The sequence below is a fragment of the Agelaius phoeniceus genome, chromosome 10, assembly GCF_051311805.1.
Source record: "Agelaius phoeniceus isolate bAgePho1 chromosome 10, bAgePho1.hap1, whole genome shotgun sequence".
Classification (NCBI taxonomy): domain Eukaryota; kingdom Metazoa; phylum Chordata; class Aves; order Passeriformes; family Icteridae; genus Agelaius; species Agelaius phoeniceus.
In genome coordinates this window covers 14,844,634-14,864,334 of record NC_135274.1, presented here as the reverse complement: position 1 = coordinate 14,864,334, position 19,701 = coordinate 14,844,634, and the positions used below count along the sequence as shown (strand labels likewise).

At 37.6% G+C, this 19,701-nt stretch overlaps 1 protein-coding gene across 14 annotated transcripts in view; it reads left to right on the top strand.

The window, feature by feature from the left end:
* The window catches only part of DLG1 (discs large MAGUK scaffold protein 1), a 141,521-nt gene that overhangs the window by 16,289 nt on the left and 105,531 nt on the right, over positions 1-19,701 (top strand). Inside the window, exon 1 of one of the 14 annotated variants that reach the window (XM_077183968.1) lies at positions 8,928-9,526. The exons of the other annotated variants lie outside the window; for them this stretch is intronic. Coding sequence (XP_077040083.1) covers positions 9,497-9,526 — 30 coding nt within the window. The 5' untranslated portion in view covers positions 8,928-9,496. Of the gene's footprint in view, positions 1-8,927; positions 9,527-19,701 lie in introns of those variants that run through there. 14 annotated transcript variants of the gene reach the window in all.

Sequence of the window (19,701 nt, the reverse complement as noted above, 5' to 3'; positions counted from 1 at the left end):
AGAGGCAAGGCTTATTTTGTCTACTGAGCTGTTTTGAAATAAGTTGGTCTTAATGTATTTCATGTCTGCATGTGCAGAGAACTTAATGAGGCAAATTGAGAGTCATTGCAGTTACCCTTAGTCATGGTGGATGGATGAAGTTCCTGAAAATGGCAAATGGCCAAATGCTATATTTTAAAAACAGAATACATAAGAGTAAGCCCTGAGAGGCAGATTTAGGTTTAACTGGTACAGGGAATGATTCTACAGTTTTTTGGTAGCTTCTTGAAAGTCATAAATGAGCCAAATAATAGCTGTCATAGTTATTGATGACAGTTTTGTCTAACAGTTTCTTTCTACTGTGGTAATAATTCTTGTGGTAGGAAAAAACCATATATGTGATACTTCTGACTTGAGTAGAGCTTTTGGCATGGTTTAAGAGGTCAAAAACTTATTTATCTTTTGAGATAATAGATTGTTAAAATTTTCAAAAAATGCATCCTAGTTTGGGTTATTAGTGAAAACATTCTGTTAAATTAGAAATTGAACCATGGGAAGAGAACAGTATGTTGCTACTTCACCAGCTAACAGTAGAATGAAGCCTTGGGCAGTTGAAATAATTCATGAAGTAATTAATGTCCTACATTTTGGCTAAAGTAATGGAGCTTGAATAGTTGAATAGTTAAGTTGAATAGTTGAATAGTTGGAGTTGAATAGTTAACAACTGGTTTCTCAGAAAAGGTCTGGGTAATTTTAGAATCTTAAGGTGAGTCAACCATGGCATGTTAATAGATGAAAAAAACCACATTATTGACATAAGTATGGCATAAAACTCTTCTCCTCTACTTGGTCTGCATAAGGCTTTGCTGGAGATATTGTCAAATTTGAGGTACCATGGTGTGAAAAAGATGTTTAATTTCAGTGCTTAGAAGAGATTGACATGGAGGATCTAAAGCCTGGAAAGAAGTGAAGATGGGGAAGGTTTGGTGCTGCTTGAAGGGATTGAACACTTAATTGGGAAAGAAAAGTTTTTCCTGTATTTATAGAATGTGAAAAATATAATATTTTGCTTTTTTACAAGGTGTGCTAGACATACACTATGGAAATAGACTTACAAAAGCATTTCAAATATTTTCCTGAGCACCAGAATAGCATAGTACATGGCCAGTCTCCCTTACTGAAGGTCTTTTGAGGCAGCAGAGTGGTCTAAAATATTTTGCGTTTTTTTTTTCATCCCTGTAACGCACCTAAGAACAGTGTAATGGAATTGAGGATTCATGTCCATACCAAAACATTTTGTTATTAGTAAATTTACTCCAAGTTCTAGCAGACTGGCCTTGAAGCACATATTTGTTGCTATGAGATTTGTCTAATGATGTTGCCATTGTAGGATGTTTGTGCTCCCCTGTAGAGAAGTGAATATCTGAAGTGGGGAATAGTGTGTGATGTTAAATCCAGGCTTTGTGATTATTCACTGACAGCCCCCTGCAGAAACTGTTTCAAGCCCTATACAAATGTAGTGTTGTCCTTGGATCTTTCTGTATTGTAGATGAAGGTGTAACTTTGTAATTAAGTTAAATCTTCAGTTTTTTTCCTCCTGTGCAGTTGCACTGCCAGGAGCACAAGGCCCTGTCCTTGACACTGCACCAATGACAACAGGCACATTATCATGGCACTGTCACTGATGCATTGAAAGGAAGAATTGCCTGATTTGGGAAAGCTCACCAGGGATGTGAGTGTCTGTTCTCAGCTGCACTGTGGGCTTCTCCAGTCCAGTCTGGTGGCCATGCTGCTGTTACCTAACAGAACCTGATATGGTCTGGATTACTTTGTTATGTTCCCAAGTGGCCTGGACTTGAACATTTAGGACAAAGTTGCCTGTCTTCCTTAATATTTTTTTGTCTTGAGTATAATGTGAAAATCAGTTGTTTGACCTTCAGTATATGAAGGTCAGGTTTTAGATTTACTTCCAGTATTTAAAAACATAGCTGCATGTATTGGTGTTGATCCCAGTTCATGTGAAACTGAAAGCAAGCTTTTCTCCCAGTCTCTGACACTTACAGTAAATGTTACCTTGTATTTCATTAGTTAGAATACTGTTTCCATGTTAAATTGGAAGGTGAACAAATTTGAAAAATGTTAGTTTGGTGTTGGTTTCATTTTCGTGTTTCTAATATATCTGAATGTCTTAGTTTAGCTTTCAAGTAAATATGAAAATTGTTACATAAGCATACGTATGTTTTTATCGACCTTAATTCTTTCTTCTTCAATGACTGTTTTTTTTTTCATTTTATGCCTGCTAGGCAAACTTTTCCTTCAATATTTCAAAATTTATTTAAAATTACAAGGAGAAATTCTTATGTATTCACAGTTTATATTCCACATACTTGCTATGTATTTTATGTGAAAATTTATGTTTTAATGCTTAATGCATTTTGGTTTCAGTAGTGCTTTTTTTAGCTACTTAGAATATTAAAAAAAAAATTATTTTGTATTTGGTTTTAATAAACCCAAGGGCATAATAATTGCAGTACAGCTTGTGTTTAATCGAGTGATTTGTTTTGCTTGCTGAAATTTACTAGAAACTGGGGGGACTTGGGCTTAGTATATTGGATTTTGTTCATAGCTACCTTTTAAAAAATAAATTCTCACTTTTCAGACTTTCAAGGCTGCTGCCCAGTTCAGTGTTAGTTCATTAACTAGACACAAGAAGATTGTATGCACTTTGGGATTATTTTAAATCTATTCTGTGTCTTGCCAGGCTGGTGAGGTCACAAGTGATATGAATGGAATGGCTTTTTTCTTCCTCAGACATTGTTAGCCTTTGAAGTAATGTATTTCAATCCCATTTCTTTTACCTTGCTGATATTGTTTTGCTGTCATTACTGTGGGCCAAATGAATATTCTTCCAGCTGACACTTTGATGGTGCATGTGAGAGTTGCTTGAGAGTGGGAATATAATGCCCCCCTAAAGAGATTAAGGATTGAATTACAAGAACTTTCTACACAGCTGACTTTAGGAATGACTTTTTAGCAATGTGTGCTTGTGTATATACATAGAATAGTGGTATACAAGCTTAGGTTGCCTGAGGACTTCTCATGGCACGTAGCCTACTTCTGTTTTTCCCTTCCTGCTCCTGAATCCAAGGACTGGAGTTTGAAATCCCCATAGGCTGAGTATTAGAGAAAGTTGGAAATACAGATTACAAGTTTTCCTGCTCACAGCAATCTGTTTTCTTTTCCATGCTCTATATTTCTTGGAACATTATTTAACAGTTTTGTTTCAATCTCCAGTACAAAATGATGGGGGGAAAAAAACCACTAAAAAAAAAAAAGAGTGATTCAAGACAGTGATAAAGCAGGAAAGGAATGTTAATCCTTTCAGTACTAGGAACTAGTTTAAAAAACCAAATGTATGCAATCTGAAAAGGACGAATGGTTCATCCCTTTCCTTGTGTACATTAAAGACTGGGCTCAAGTGTGCCTGGCAAAGCGAGCAGATGTGAAACAGGATCCGGGCGCTGTGTGCGGGCAGAGCCGCGCCGGGAGCCGCTTGCTGTGATCTGTGCTGCCATCTGTAGGTGCGACACTCGCGTTCGACAAATACACGGTGGAACTCGAACCGCTGGAAGAAACCTCTCACCTCATTGAGTAGTGTATTGCTAAGGAAATAGCCTTCTGGCATTCTTTTTTATCTTTAAATCTGTATAGGATCTGGTTTAGTATTTTAATTGTTTTAAACCAGAGAAGTTTGCTGTTTAGCTTGAATTTAACAATAGCCACAATAATTTGATTTTAGATGTTGGAAAAAAACCCACTGAACAATGTCTCAAAGGACATTTTTTGCTTTAGGACATGGAACTCAATCTGGAGTCTCTTACAGTTGGATGAGGAGACCTTTGTATTTAGTGGGTAATGGTTTCTGAAGGACTTTGGTCTGACCTGTGGTTTTCCCATCTATCTGCACATGCCTGTGTGTTTAGTGTCTGACATGTAGAGACTGGCTAGCTCACTCTCTTCTAGGGCCTTTTGCCAAATTTTTTCTCCGTACAAAGAAAGCAAAAGAGGAAGTAAGGAAACAGCTGATATGTCTGCAATTTCAGCTAAAATTTGATGCCAAGGCAGAGTGGAAAGGAAACTCACTAAACATCTTGCAATTACAAAATAGCTCAGTACCACCAATGAAGTGTGAAGGATTTTGACCAGCTAAGTCTTGAAAATCTCAAAAACTGGAAATGCAAAACTTTTCTGGTCAGTCTGTTCCAATGCTTGACTATCCTTATGGTGAAAAAACTTCACCCTGTCTTTGATTGAAATTTCTGTTTCAATTCATTTGTAGTTTCCAGGGGTTTTCCATCATGCAACATGCACGTGGCTTTGTCTTCTGGCTAACCTCAGTGTAGGTACTGGAGGGCTGCTTTTAGGTTCTGAGCTCTTTATCTAAGCTTAAACAAGCTCTGTACCCTCATCTTCTCTTTAAGGGTCAAGGCTTCTGAAAACCCTCTCACCATCTTAATGGCCCTTGCTCCAGGTTATCAAAATCCTTATATTGAGGCTCCAAAATGGAATGCAGTGTTCCAGATGCCCTAATTAAAGTGTCAAGCAAAGGGAAATCATAGTTATATGTTACTACTGGCTGTGTTTCTGTTATTGCAGCTCCTGTTCACCTCCTTTGCTGTTAAGGTCTGCTGCAGGCTTGTGTTCACTTTGCTCAATATCTGTCAATGTGAATATTTTGAAAACAGGTAAAATTAAACTAATCTAAATTTAACCTACAATATGGAAATTGTCTTTGTTTACAAAGCAACCACTAATGTCTTCATAACCTTTTAAAAATTGTGATAATTTTGTATGACTTCTTATAAGATAAGCTGATGTAGTCTGGAGGAAAGAATTTTGGATGTCTGGTTCCTAGTGCAGTGAAAAAAATCTGTGTTGAATCAGTAGCAGTTTGTATTCAGAATGGAATGGTACCTCAAACAGTTTATCAGGATCTTAGTGGAAGTCTTGTAAGGAGATACCTGCATATGTAGAGTGAATTTTAAAGTGCAAGATGCTCTGGTTCTGTTTTTCTGTTTCAACTCCATTATCTTCACCTTCACTTTACAAAGTCATTCTTACCTGTTCTATTAACAAGCTGTTCTGATGAAAATCCCTGACTGTTGTACTATGTTCAAATACCTTCTTTGCCTTAATATTTATAAAGATTCAATGCTGGTTAGCTTGCTGATATGCTATGTCTGACTGTTGTGCTTCTTGTTATTGCACTGGTCCTTTGTGCCTCTATCTGCATGTGTGTATTGCCCGTTATTTATATCAATTCCTTCTCTACACACATGATGTGCTTGTTTTATTTCAGCAGCTAGCATAGTCCTGGGTTACTCAGGAGCTTCATGGCTTTCTCTGTGTTAACTTTACAGTGAGGAAATGGTATTTGGCTTGCTATGTATTTTGCCTTCAATACTTGAAATCCAGACTGTTTGTACAAGGAAAAGAATGTAAGTCTTGAACCAAGGCTGAAAAAGTCTTCCGGGGCAGGCTCCTGGGCAAAGTGAATTCAAAAGCAAATAAATGACATCCAGATGCTCAGTTCAGGATGTATATACAAGCAATAAAACCCTGCTGTTTCTAAATTTCTCAATTTAGAAGTAAATAGACAACTTACAAATTCACTTTTAAAAAATCGAATTGTTTTTTATAAACTTGTAATAATTACGTCTTGCAGCCAGATTCAAAGGCAGCTATATAAATTATGACATCTTACACTTCTAGTGCTTTCTTTACTAAAGTAGCTGAGAAAATGCTTGCAGATATGATAGTGCTTGATCTTTACTAAGTCTTTGATATGTCTCCTCAAATATGCTGAGGTTGAGCATTTGACATTCCCTTGTGAGGCTGAGCTGAGCCTGCTTCTCTGGTCACACCTGTGACAGCTCTGCTTTGTGTGGCTTTTCTTAGAGAATCCAAGAGCAAATTAGCATTTAAATAACCACATGTACTTTTAGATTTGTGAATAGATGAAGAAATTATTTATCTGCAAAATCAGTATTTTCCAACGCATTGTTCTCATTTGCATGATTTATTCCTATGCATAGTTTATCTGTGCATGAATTTTCCTTTATTTAGTTATCTGGTGGCTTTGTAGATAGAATGTGCCACACTGGAAAAAGAATAAGCCTCTGAAGGCACAAAAAGTGACTGCCAAACATAACCTGAAAGAATTCATAAGTAATTCAAGGAAAGAAAAACCCATCTCTTACCTTTGTGTGAGATAGAATCATCCTTTGTTGTTTTTAATATTAATGCAATGAATAGTGGTGAATGGAAATGCATTTTTGCCTTCTGGCCAAGCTGTATAGAACAGTTGTTACTGGTTTTTACTGAGATCACTTGGAGCTGACAGGACAGAAAGATTTATTTTTAATAAGAATGAATGACATTGAAGAAATCACAATGTTTCTCACAAATTCAGTAGAATAATAGTTATTTTAGTGACTAACAGCACTATGTGAAAACGTCTTAGTCTTCGGTGCATGAAAGGATGACTCTTCATGCATTTCATGATTATGATTCAGGTTTTGGTGTGTTCTTTAATACCTTTTTGTTCCTTCTCACAATACAATTTAAAGGAAAGAAGGTTCAAAGTTATTTCATGAAATTGTTTAATTACAGTAGTTTTACTTCTGGATTTTTTACCTATATCTCATTTTGAAAAACTTTCTTCTCATCTCCAAAATTTACACATACTTGCTCATTCAAGGAGTTTTATGATTTGTTTTCAAGAAGCTATATTATTTTTTTCTTATGAAAATGATAACCCTCCTGAATGTTTGAGTATTGGTCAATATTTTTTGAACATTTATTTCTTCTATATGCAGTATTTCCAGTGAAAGGGCTGCAGAAACTGCTTTTGGTCTTGGAAATACTTTTTTTTAATGCATAGCGCTCTTATCTTGGAGTGCTTATCTCTCTGTACACTATACTTATGAAAATGTGTATTGCTGTTTGCCACAAAATCTTTTGGTCTACTGGTATGGATTTTTTTCCCCTGTGTGTGGACATTGTTAGCTGAAGATGGGTCTTGAGAGAAGCATGTACAGTTACCAGGAGGATTTTTAATCCATCAATCCATCGTAGTGGTGCAGTGCTAGGTAAAGGGCTCTAATGTACCTTGGTTGTGCATCCTGCTCTGATTTGTGCAGTGCCTGCACTACTACATTTCAAACACACTTGTTATGAGATGACTTTCTGTCTGCTCTGGAGTGTTTTGGGTGTCTGTTCATGATGAGCAGCTTGATGACAGATCCTGAGCAAAGAAATGCCTTTTCCTCACCTCTCTCGATAGGTCTCTACTACATCTCATAGTCTGCATTGGAACTTGAAGGAAGTTACTTGCTTGTTTTGACAGGACTAATGGGTCCTGGGTCTTGTTGGAAGGGTGGTGGCGAGTGGGAGAGGAGAAAAATGAAATTATAATGACCCTTAGTTCTAAAAGTGTCCCAAAGAAGGCAAGAGAACAAAAAATTGAGACTAAAAGTGATTGATTCTCAACATAAGCTAATTGTAGCCAGGATTAATCTGCAAAAGCTTCATCTTGTGCCAAGGTGGCTGAGAGAAATTTCAGTGGTGAGCAGGATTGTTAATCTTTGACCTTCATGGACAGAGCATGAGGGACAAGCCAAGTTTCCGTGTGCTATTGGCGTTCCTAGAGCTGTTTGTGCAAGAAATGTACATTTGGACTGACTGCATGTCTTGTGTTAGTCATTGAAGATGTTTCTGGCCTAGACACTGGACATGTGCCAAGTCACCTAAAAATGCATTTCCTTAACTTTTTGGATACTTGCACTTTGTTAATTTCTCTGAACATTATAGTCTTCCTAGAAGAGTACTTGGGAAATGCAAGAATTTCTTTGTGAGATACCTTGTGTGCACTCAGCTATGAAGGTAATCCCTCCCTCCGTTTTCTGACACAGGAATGTTTCATCAGCCTAATTTGTTCTTTTTTGTTTTTTGAAGTTAGAATTTCTAGCCTTCTGTCTGGGTTCAGCCAGTTTCAGCAGTCTGAAAGATGCATATTTTTTCCTCTGATGCTTTGTAGCAGAGAGAATTTCACCTAGGTGGTCATAGCAGAAAATTTGCACCGATTTTATAGACAGTGTGAAAATGAAAAATATCTCTGGTTTGACTTGGACATACAAGGTAAAAATCATCATCTTAGTGATTGAATGGTGTAAGATTTATCTTAAAATTCCATTCAAGTTTGTCCTATAAAGATATCATCAACCCATAAAACAAAATGTGTGATTTTGGAAAGATTAGTTTCCTTATATACCCCCTTCCCCCCCTCTAATAGCCCCCCCTACCCCACCACTTCTCCCAGTATGTATGGAAGAGCTGGGAGCCAAGTTGCAGAAAGTTTAAAGGGAGTGCTCTTGATACACAGTATATTCTAGAGTGTTTTGGTGCAAAATATGGTCAGTTGTACATCTTGGGATAAAAGCAGAATGATACAGATGAGATTTAATGGCTTGAAATTAGTCATTGAGTTTTTTCAATATATACTTCATGGTGTTTGCAGCAAAGGTATTAGTGGGGGACCTAATAGGACAAGACAGTGGGAGCCGAGTTTACAAGCTGCTTTCAATGCCTCTTGTGGGAAATTAATGTAATAAGGTTCTTACCAATGATGGAACTGTCAGGTTAGTGTTTCAGAGTGCACAGGAGGTTGTTCTGTGCCCAAGAGTTAGACTTTTCCCAGCTGTGCTAATTAGGCACAGAAGACAATGCCTGCGCATTCAAACTTTGCCTTGTCACAGCATTACAGCCTTACAAAAGGAAATGAAATTCTAGGTTAATTCAAGGCTCAAAATAGCATTTCTCTTGCAATATGCATTACTCTTTCCTTGCCACTTTCTCCTCTCCCTGATCTACATGGAATATTCCATTCATTACTGCTTAGGAAATCAGTTATTTTGCAGTCTGCAAATGCTGAAATGACGTTAGGGGAGAAATACTTGTTTGCAACCAAAACTATTTTTGAACAAACGCTTCATTTTAGAAATTCTAGCCAGCTAAGAAAAGCTGAATTGAGATTTTTTGCTGTAAAATAGTTTTGTATTGCATTTCATCAAATGATTCCCTGTGATGCTCATGTGTTAGGTAATCCTGACAGAGGAGTATTTGAAATAGAATACGAAGAGGTACTTAACTGGTATGGAACAGGATTTGACATCTTTTGTGGAATATTTGCAAGGATATATTTAACTTTTTCAGACATAGATAACCAAAATAGGTTTAAGAATTTTTTCATGAAAGTTAGAGCATTTGTATTTTAGCCTGCTGCTTTTTCTCCATGGTGTTTCTACCTCTGAATGAATCCAAAGGGAAAGCTGGCACTCACTCAGCTGTTTTGACTATTAAATAAGTGTGCTTTTTCTCATTCTGTTGAGATGGTGTTTAGCTGTGACTGAAAATAAACCTTTTAAATGTTTGGAAATATACCTGCTATGCTGAAAGGATGGATTGCTTATGCATTGTAACAACAAAGGTAAGACGATAAAGCTTTTGATTAATGCCTACATCTTGGAAGTTCTTATTGAATCTTTCTTCCAGTTTTTACTGCCTGTAATGAAAATGCCTTGATGGTTTTCTAGTGTTGATCTTTTTTAAACTTTAAACTGCACAGATCGTCAAAATCAATTCTGTAGTTGTTGCTAAGAACAATCATAGATGTTAATGCTTTGAAGAGCTAATTATGCACATACTGAAAAGTGTAGTAGAATGATTTTTTTTCCCCTCTGATTCTGCAGTAAGGCACTCTTTTGTAAAAATTCACTGTCTTTAAATGTGCTAAAATAGTAGTTTGCTTTTTATTCTAGAATAAGAAATTCCAAATTATATTTTACATAACCTTTATCAGGACATGTTTAAAATAATCATCAAAGAGAAGATGAATCTGGCAAGTTGTATTAGGGATGGATATATTTCAAGATGCTTTATTATTTTGACATCTTGCTGCTTTGAGATGAAGACGCCCAGATAACGTAGAGTCATTACTTCTGTGCTAGGATAAAGTTTTATGTAAGTTTGTTTTTAATGCAGTCCACTTGTAACTGCTAAAGATAAAATCTGATGCATAAACATAATATATTAGTTCTGTGCTTGTGAAATATGGACTTGGTGAGCTCAGTTTTTTGTAGGCTCTTATCTTTCTTCAAGTAGTAAAATTGTTCTGTATTGCTCTCCTTTCCCTGGATGTTGAGATAGTTGCTAGTTTAATTTTTTTTGTTGACAAACTGATTTAACTTCTAGCATTCCTCTGGATAATTTGAAACCCTAAAACTTGCTTATACAAACTTCTCCTTCTCAAGAAGTAGAATAAAATTGAACATCTTTAAGAATATTAGGTGAATTTAATGATAGCTTTTAGAAAAGATGCTTTCCAGGTTTTTTGACACAAGGAAGCAAAGGCTGACCGGAGTGAATGAAATTATCTTGTCTCTCACTAGCAAAGGAGTCTTTCTGGTGTCTGAACTGTCACAGTTCTTTTGGAAGTTAAACATACCTTTTAAAATCACTTTTGAGTGATATTAATTTGTGGCATTTTGGCTTTATTTATTTTGGAATATTCTCTTTTGTACAGTGAGATTGGGATTGGATATTGATTGCTTCATTTTAGTTATATTGATATGTACCTTAATTTTACTGTACTTATTTTAAAAAAGGCAGAGGCAGAGCTGTCATTTTTATAACTAAAGTGCTTACCTTTAGTTTTATTTTGTGCGTTTGTTCACCTTCACATATCTACTTGTCTAAGAGCAGAAAGACAATTTATATGGAAAGTTAAGCCAACAGAAAACATTCTGTGAAAAAAGAGAGTTGTTTTTTAGTCTGATTAGTTTAGCTCTGTGCTGCTAAGAAAGTAAGACTGCTCACAGAAATGCTGCAAAGGAGAGGGAGAGATCAGCTCTGCACAGCACAGACTTACAAGGGTTAGACTGGTGCATTTCCACCTGGAGTTATCAGCACTTCATCCTTCCTGCCTGCTTCTTGTGAAGTCTTGGCTTCATTTAACTAAATGATGCTGTAATACCTTGTAGCTTCAACGAAAGTAGTTTATTTAAAGTAGGGCTTAGAACAGAACTGTGGGCTTCCCTGTGTACCTGTGTGTATCTAATTATTCAGAAGTTGTAGTCTAATGAAGAGTACATTCCTTGATTTTGTACATAAACCTGTATTTCAAATCTCAAGAAAAATCATTGCATGTAAGGCAATTTTGAAATCAGCATTAATGTAATGTATGATAGGATTAGTAAAAATGTTAAATTCTTCCCCTTTCTCTACCTTGAGTGGATGCATATTTGAAACAATTCAGTGTTACTCTTTTCTGAGTAGGAAAGAGAAGAATTTGGCCAGTGAGATGAATTTTCTAGTGGATTTCAAAAGTCTTTTGTAATTTGGTCTTTGATATTTCTGTTCTGCTTAGTTCAAAATTCAGATCTAGTCACAATAGATGAACAGGTCGTAAAACTAATTTCTATCCTGTCTTCAAAGGTTCTAGCTGGTTTACTTTGCCCAAATCTAGTGCAAAGAATACTGATTAATACAGTATTTTTTCCTCCTTATGTGGGCACGTTGGCTTGATGTAGGTAGGCAAATTTGCATCACTGCAACCATGGATACTATTAAGAGCAGGCACGTGGGCTGAGCTTACAGTAATGATTTTTATTTAAGTCACAGTTTTAAATGAGTTCATGGCACTTAAAAATACAGAATATGAAAATTCGTTGATTCTTCCAGAAAAAACAATTTTTAGCAGTCATTCTTAACTTTGTTCCATAGTATACTTCCAGTGAAGGAGTTGAATTTAAAATGACAATGATCTAGAATGGCTTTAAATAATATATCTAGCCTGACAAGTGTGAAAAAACAATTGTTTTGTACCATTTTTATTTCAAAATCCTAAGAAGCATCCTGCTTGGACTGCTCCAGAGCAGTATCAGTGTGGTGCAGTCCTTGTTTCTGACAGTAACCAAACTCCAGTATTTCAGGAGAGGAGAAATGTATAATGCATCAACCTGTTACTAGAGGACAAAGGTGAAGAGTTTTTTCCTAAGCTGTAAAACTTAAGCTGTGAGACCTCATAAAGTGGGGGTCTGAGCTCATGATGTGGCTGCAAGGAGCCTGACCACAGGAGCACAGTTACTGCTGGCATGGCCCAAGTGGGAAAGGTGACACTGAGTTTGTGTGATTCCTGCAGCTTTCCTCCTTGGCTGTGCCTTTCACTGTAGTTCAGTCCCATTGTTGTTACAGTCAGTTTTTGGAATTTGCCTCAGCTTCAATGATTTTGTGCATAATGGAATTTGCACTGAAAGTGATCTTGTCCGACCGTCTGCTTAAAGAAGGGGCAGCATCAACTTAGACCAGGTCACTCAGGGCTTTGATTTGGTTTTGTTTTCCTGCTGTGCACAACATGGGCCCAGTTTTGTTTTCTTAGTGTCTCCTCTTAGGCATGAGAAGGCTGTTACCAGCTCCAGCTCACTCTGAGTGAACAAGCCCAGTTCCCTGAACCTTTCTTCATTGTGCTTAAGCCAAGTGACCATCTTGGTGATTTTCCACTGTACTTGATCCTATATTTCAGGTCTAACGAGTGTTTCAAGAAACACAGAGAGGTTGCAATGCAAGTTTTAGCCTTCTGTGTTATGTACTGTCTGCATAAAACCTGAAAACTTCAATGTTGGTAGGAAATAAAATGTGAGAGGAAATTGTGTGAAAACAGAAATAAAAGCTAAGCTTTTATGTATAAACTTGATGGAGAAATTACTTGGTGGGCCCAAAGGAATTTGTTTTCTTAAGTGGAGGAGCAAAATACAGAATTTTGAATTTAAAATTGTTGATGAGATGTAAATGAGTTATATGGGCAATTTTTAGACTGAAAGCTTAAGAAATACTTTCAGTACTTAGTAGTACACAACAGCTCTGCCAAGTTGGCACATGTGAATGATATGTCAGAATGGGTTTTGGCCAAGGACTTAATTTTGCCGACATTCCATATCCTCACTAAAAAGCAAATTGCTTTCCAAACATATTTGATTGGATAAATCATAGTTACCTGGTGAGCCAGTTGAATAATACTAATAATAAATCATTTGCCTTTGCTATGTCATCTGGTTACAGTGTTGAAAAAAAGAGTGCAGAATCAGTCATAAAAGCTTTGGGAAGTGAAAAAATGGTGCAGCTCTAATGTTGGCAGCATCTGCAGATGGTATGATACTGCTCCTGCATGTAAGCTTGATGTATAATGCAATGCTAAAGAAGCAGCTGCCTACTAGATTGTTGGGAAGTGTCAAAATCAAGGATGGTTGTCTGCAATCTAAAGGATTGGCCAGCTTTCATGTGGAATAGGAGACCAAGTGTGAGAAATGTTTGCCATGTTGGGTTTAAGGGGTGTTTGCTAAAATCAGTGAGGAATACATGCTGAGAACACTGACCTGGTGCTCATGCCAGGAGAAACGATGTCCCAGCTGCCTGTATTTGTGGTTGGGAACAGCCCTTTAAAAAGTTTGAAGTTTTAATATACAGAATGAATTTAGGCAGAGGGTTATGCTTCTAATCTCTGCAGGGCAAATAAAGAAACCCAGTGCAACATCAGATAGCTGGTGGTTGTAGCTAAAGAAATTAAGAAATATTATGTTTGGGATTCTATGGATGGAACTGAAAGTGCTTTCTCAGAGTTTTGAAGATGAATATGTTTCAAGGTGATTATTGATGACACCAAGAGTGATGCAGGTGGCAGAGAGTGATGATGGAGGAAATGATGAAGGGACCTGATATGCAAAAATCTGAAAAGCTGTATAGGGAAGTAGGAGAAAAATTTGACTAACTTAAAGCAAATCATTAGTAGAAGTTTACATTCTTACTGTATATGGATTACAAGGATATAATAAGCTGTCTGCATTTAACTTCTTTCTAAGGGAGTTCTCTGGATTTCAGAGTTCTCTTTCTGTTAACATGGTATTTGGTATTCTCCCAAATGACAGTTGGGAGTTTAAGCAGTTTAAGACTCAAACTTCCTGAGCCAGAGGCACTTGCTCTGTAGTGTTCTTTGGCTTTCCCTTAGGTGGATTATCTAGTCTCATCAAAATGTACATAGAATACAAACCAAAGGTATAAATCTTTGGTGTTTGCTTTTTATACAGAGCATCTTCTAAGTTAATCCTGGTTTACTTGTGTTTGCTTGCTCTCTCTAAATGGCTGCAAGCATACAGGGTTGTTTAACCCAGAAGTTAATAGGATTGTGTAGTTATTCATGCTGGCATCAGTGATGTTGGTATTTATTGGAAGTTGTGTGCTCCAAGAAACTGAATATCAGGCTCCTGAGATGTTTATATGAAGCTGATGAATTTAACATGAAGCTCTTGTGTTATTGTGTGTGTTTGTACTTATTTCTCCTTCTGCTTTAAATGAAAAAGCTGCTAATTAATACTAGAAATAAATGACAAATGGGTTATATTTGCTTATTGCACCAGGGAGTTGGACTGACTCTGAGAACGTGGTGTGGAATGTGTTGAGAATGGAGATGCTGAAAACCATAGTAAAAAAGGAGAATAACTTTTTGAAATCAATCCTACAAATAAGACCCCTTCAAAGCATCTTTGTAACTCTGTTTGCCTACCTGGAACTGTGTGGATTTATTTCAAAGGAGCTGATCATCATAGCCTGAGTAATTTTCCAGGTATTAATGGTGGCAGAGTGGTGAAGCATTCACTCCTGATCCCTTCTGCTTTGCTGACCTTGTTTACTTTGGGAAAAGAATTCAATCTGTGGCTGCACGAGTGACTGTGAAACCCAGTTGCTGGTGCTGCTGAGAATGCTTCTACCCTTTTTTGTTCACTGCCCACCTGCTAGGAACCTGCTAGAACTCTGTATGTTTTTCTGCTGGCTACTGAGTGAAAACAGCTCATGGAAAAGTCAAACAAGCACTAAAGCAATTGGAAGATAGCTGCTGGGATGGGGAGCTATTAATGTTGAGCAGTTGAAGTGATTCAGATGCCTGGGGAAAGGCAGGTAAATGGTAAGACTTAACAGCTCAACGCTTTAGGAAGGAGAAGGTGAGAAGAGCAGAGATTCTCTCTGCAGCAGAATCAAACTGTTTGCTCAGTTTGGCTGCTGCTCATGGAACTGGACCCTCTGAGTGAACAATTTTGGCATAGTTTCCTGTTGTAATGAAAACAGTGGGAAAAAACAGTGGGTGAATAAATGTAGGGTTGTTCATCGTTGGGCATATGGTCTCCAACACGATTCCTTCAGGAGACAGAGCTATTTGGATTTCTTGATGGCAAAAACCCCAAAAGGCTTCCTCTCTTATTTGAAGTGAGATTTTAGGATGGCTGAGCTCACTGGCTGATTATCTGGTATGCTGCTAGTCAGATTTGTTTTACTAGCCAGCCAGCACTGTGCTTGATCACTTCTTTTGTCAATGCAGTGCATTGCACCAGGGCTTTGTTAACATGAGGGGTGTTTTTACACTTTATTTGAGGCTTAATCATAGTCTGATGTTTTGTCAGGGGGTATTACTCATACTTTCATAAGTGGGAATAACATTACTTGAATCTCATTCCTAGGACTGGTATTTACCAGGCCAGAAAAAGTAAAACTTTGAAAACATATTCAGGTGCAGAACATCAGTATTTAAGGGATATTCAACCTTGTTAGGTTAGTGTGTTTGTAAGATATGTTCTTTGAAGACCATACACTGCCATATCTTGGTTTGGAGGAGGGAAGGACATTCTTTAATTAAATTCTAATGCATACTTAAAATATAACTGAGAGCTGCTGTCTTAAAGGTCAGTGTGGGCAGGAATCATCAGCATTTTCTGAATTCATCTAAATGCCCAACAAAGAATGAACAGGCCTTAGGGGGTTTTAGTGACAAACCCATATTGCCTGGAAGAATGATTCCCTACCCTCCATGCTGTGAAAGCATTAGAACAATAATTACTTCCTTCTTTCAGTCTTTGTGCTCTAACAGTGAATTTACTTGTGCCTCAAATAAGATTTGTTGAGACATTTTTGCTCTTGCCTTGGTGGGGCTGCCTGTGCCAGCCTTCATTCACAGTTCTCTGAAATGTTCCTTTGAGATGGAGAACCACTGCAGAGAATTCTCACTCCTCTGGCTGTTCTTTCTTGCCTTTTGGAAAAATTGTGTGATGGTTGCATTTAGCCACCACCTGCGTTTGGGGTGCCTTGGTTACCTGGTGAGGACACCACTGCTGAGGAGTGCTTTGCATATTGTGTAGGTGACACACCACTTGCACATCTTGTATCTCCAGAGCTTCTCTCTTAAGCAAACTCCAAAGGCTCTTCTTCTTTTCAGCTGCTGGGGTGGGCTGACCAAATGTGGTAGCACTGAATCCAGAATGGAACAGTCACTTCTTGCATTCTTGCAGGGTTCTTGGACTTTGCTAACACTCTGTAGATAGTGTATTATAATGATGAACTTGGTCCATTTTTCTCCTGTAATTAAAAGATGGCCTTTCATTTTCGTATGCTTATTATTTCTTTGAAAATATGGAGTAATTCAAAACTGTACACATTTGACTTCTAGTATGTTCCTGTATGTTTTTGTAAATGTTTTACCCTGAAAGAGACCTCTGTCTGATTGTTCAGTCTGCTGTTTTTCTACTTTGAAAAAAACCAAAAGTATATGCAAGTATATCACATGACTGAGTCTAAAAAATCTACTGTTTTCGTTGCTTTAGCTTTAGATAAGTTAATTCAGGTACAGTTCTCCTCAAAAGAACTGGTCCTTTGGACTCAAAATGAAGAAGAAATTGAAATAATTTTAATAATTCTGCAGTCTGAGGTGATGATGTTGCAGTTCATTTAAAAAGAATCCCCAACCAAACCACCTTTCTGCTGCTATTTGTAATTAACTTGTATAGTAACAGTTACTCAAGAAGGCAAAAGGAGAACTGTTTATTACATGAAATCTTTCTTACCTGCTGGGTTTCATCTTTCTTCAGGCTAAGGAAATGGCAAGGGAGTACTTAGTTAACTTAGTGATCTAAGTACTTAACTTAGGGTTTAACTAAGTGATCTGTTATGATTAAATGTGTCTTGAAAGCTGTTTGTAGAAAGTTTCCTAGAAAGAAATGTCACTTGTATGGTGAAAAATGAATCCATTTATTTATTTCCTAACTTCCTAATAGGTTGTTTACAGGATCTGATGTACACAGCTGGTTTTAGGCCAGGAGCTATAATTCAGGTGACTGGAAAAAAATCTGTAGGTGGGCTAGAAGCTGCATGGTCTCTATAACTTTGTTCCTGATCTTATTTTGATTGATTGAAATACTCTTTGGAGGGCATCGGGGTATTCTGAGGAGGTGGAAAAGTTCTGTTTTACAGTGTGTTATATAAGGGCCACTGCAAATTGCACATACACAGCTGGAAATACTGGTGAGGGAAGGACTGTCTGGGAGGGAGGGGCAGGAAAAAAAAGTTTGAAGGGTTTGTCTTGATGGCTTAGGGAATATGTTTCCAAATTCAAAAGATGCTAGTGACTTTTCAAATGAGATGATGCTGACATGGGAACAAAAAGAATTAAGCCAAAATAAATTAAAGCTGGAAATCAAAAGGATCCTTGCTGCTAAAGTAATTAGTTAATTAAAGACTTTTATAACAATAATGTACATACCACAAGCTCATTATGATGTAGCTAGATGATTTTAAAGATCATATTAAGTTGTTCATTATGTGTTAGGTTGTGTGAGAGACCTAGCAGAAAAATGTCTCACTTAGCATTTTGAACAAAAAGCATCAGATTGGGTTGGATCCAAAAAGAAGGATTTTTAGTCATCTCAAATCCTTTAAGCACCATTTGTAGCATATTCTAATGTATCTCTGCTGTCACAGGGATTGTAAAAGTACATATCTGGTAACTCTAAATAGGAAAGTTAATTTTAAAATAGGATTGTTTCAACTCAGTGACTGCTAACTGGCAATCTGAAAACCTTTACTTTTTCTACCACTAATTAAAATGTTTCTTCATCTGTTCATTCAGGGACTCAAATAAAATTTAGGTTCTGTGCATTGGCTCACCAGTGTTCTGCAATTCATAAACAGCACATTGAAACAACTTGGGCAGCAGATTGTGACTGCAACGAAGGAAATGAAACCTTTCTGATAGAGTCAACTTGTTTCTTCTCTGGTTTTGTTTTTAGTTCAGATCTGCTGCTTGCATATCAGAGTGATTTCCTTCTGTCATTGTAGAGAGTGAAGTGTGCTTCTGTAAAAGGAGGACTTTGGAAGCAGGAAAAGGAAACTCTCCTTTTTAGTGCTTGGCATTACCTCCCAAGGCTGCTGCTGCAGCAGGGAGAGGCAGCCGTGGCGGTGGAGAGCTGCTGCCCTCTGCTGTGCTCAGAGCGCCCTGCGCAGGGCGGCAGCCGGGACAGTGCAGGCGGGATCTGCTGCCACACTCTGCAGAGCTGCCCGGCCCCGCTCGCTTCTGGAGCATGTGAGGATGCTCTTGTGAACGGTGGGAGGAAATGAAGGGTTAACTACAGGTTACAGAGCTGATGGTAATTTGTTGACTTGCTGATCGTGAAGCTGTAAAATTTTGTTGGTATTATGTATTTTTTCTATAGTCCTGTATTATTTTGGAAATTCCTTTATATAGTTAATATTCATCCACATCCCTCATACAAATATATGCATGTGGTAATTTTCATTAAAATTGGATTATCCCAGCCTTCATTAGCTTAGTTAATGATTTTCTGTAATAAGAGAAAGGGCAACACTAAACCATTTTTATTTTGGTGATCTCTGTTTTTTTCATGAAATGTCTTAGAGGGCTTTTGAGAACTCTGGCAAGTGTTGGTTGTAGTTCTTTCTTTCTTAATTTAAACTTGTGTGTCCTCAGCAATCCAAGTGCTATGACTTCAGCTGTCTGTGATGACTTCCCTTAGAGCTGAAGGGAAATAAACATAGAAGGAATGTGAAAACTTCCTTGCCTCCATTCGGTGTTGTATGGCATCCAACAAGGATGCTGCCCAGCACTGCAGTGCACAAGTGCATTAAGTTTTTTGTTGCTCCATTCCCTTTGCCTTTCCCCTTTCTGTTTGTTGTTATATCAGCCTTTCTTTAACCAGTAGTTAAGATGCCCAGGGGAAGCCTTGAGTTGATCTGAATCTCTGATGCTCTGTTAGTAGCTGATGCAAATTGAATTCTTCAGAGTATAGGTACTCATTAAAAATGGAGTTGGACTTGTGGGTAAGCTTTGTGGATCCTTTCCAACTACGACTGGTAATTCATCTTAAGGTGAGGCTTAGGTTAGACATTAGGAAATAATTCTTCACTGAAAGGACAGCTGGGCATTGGAATAGGGAGCCTGGGGAAGTGGTGAAGTCCCCATCCCTCAAAGTGTTCAAAAGGCACGTGGATGTTGCATTTGGGGATGTGGTTTAGTGCTGAATATGGCAGAGCCTCGCTTATGGTTGGACCTGATGAACCTTGAGGTCTTTTGCAGCCCTAGTGATTGTATTTGATGATTGTAAATGAAGGACAAGTGCCCACCTCGGTTGCTGTCCCACTCCTGAGATAGTGATTACATATTTTTATTGGACCCTGGCTTGTTGATTTTCTCTGTTCCTTTTTGATTTTATATTTTTGGCAATGAGTTCTGCAGTACTTTCTTTTCTTTGCTTTCCAACATCTGCTGGGTAA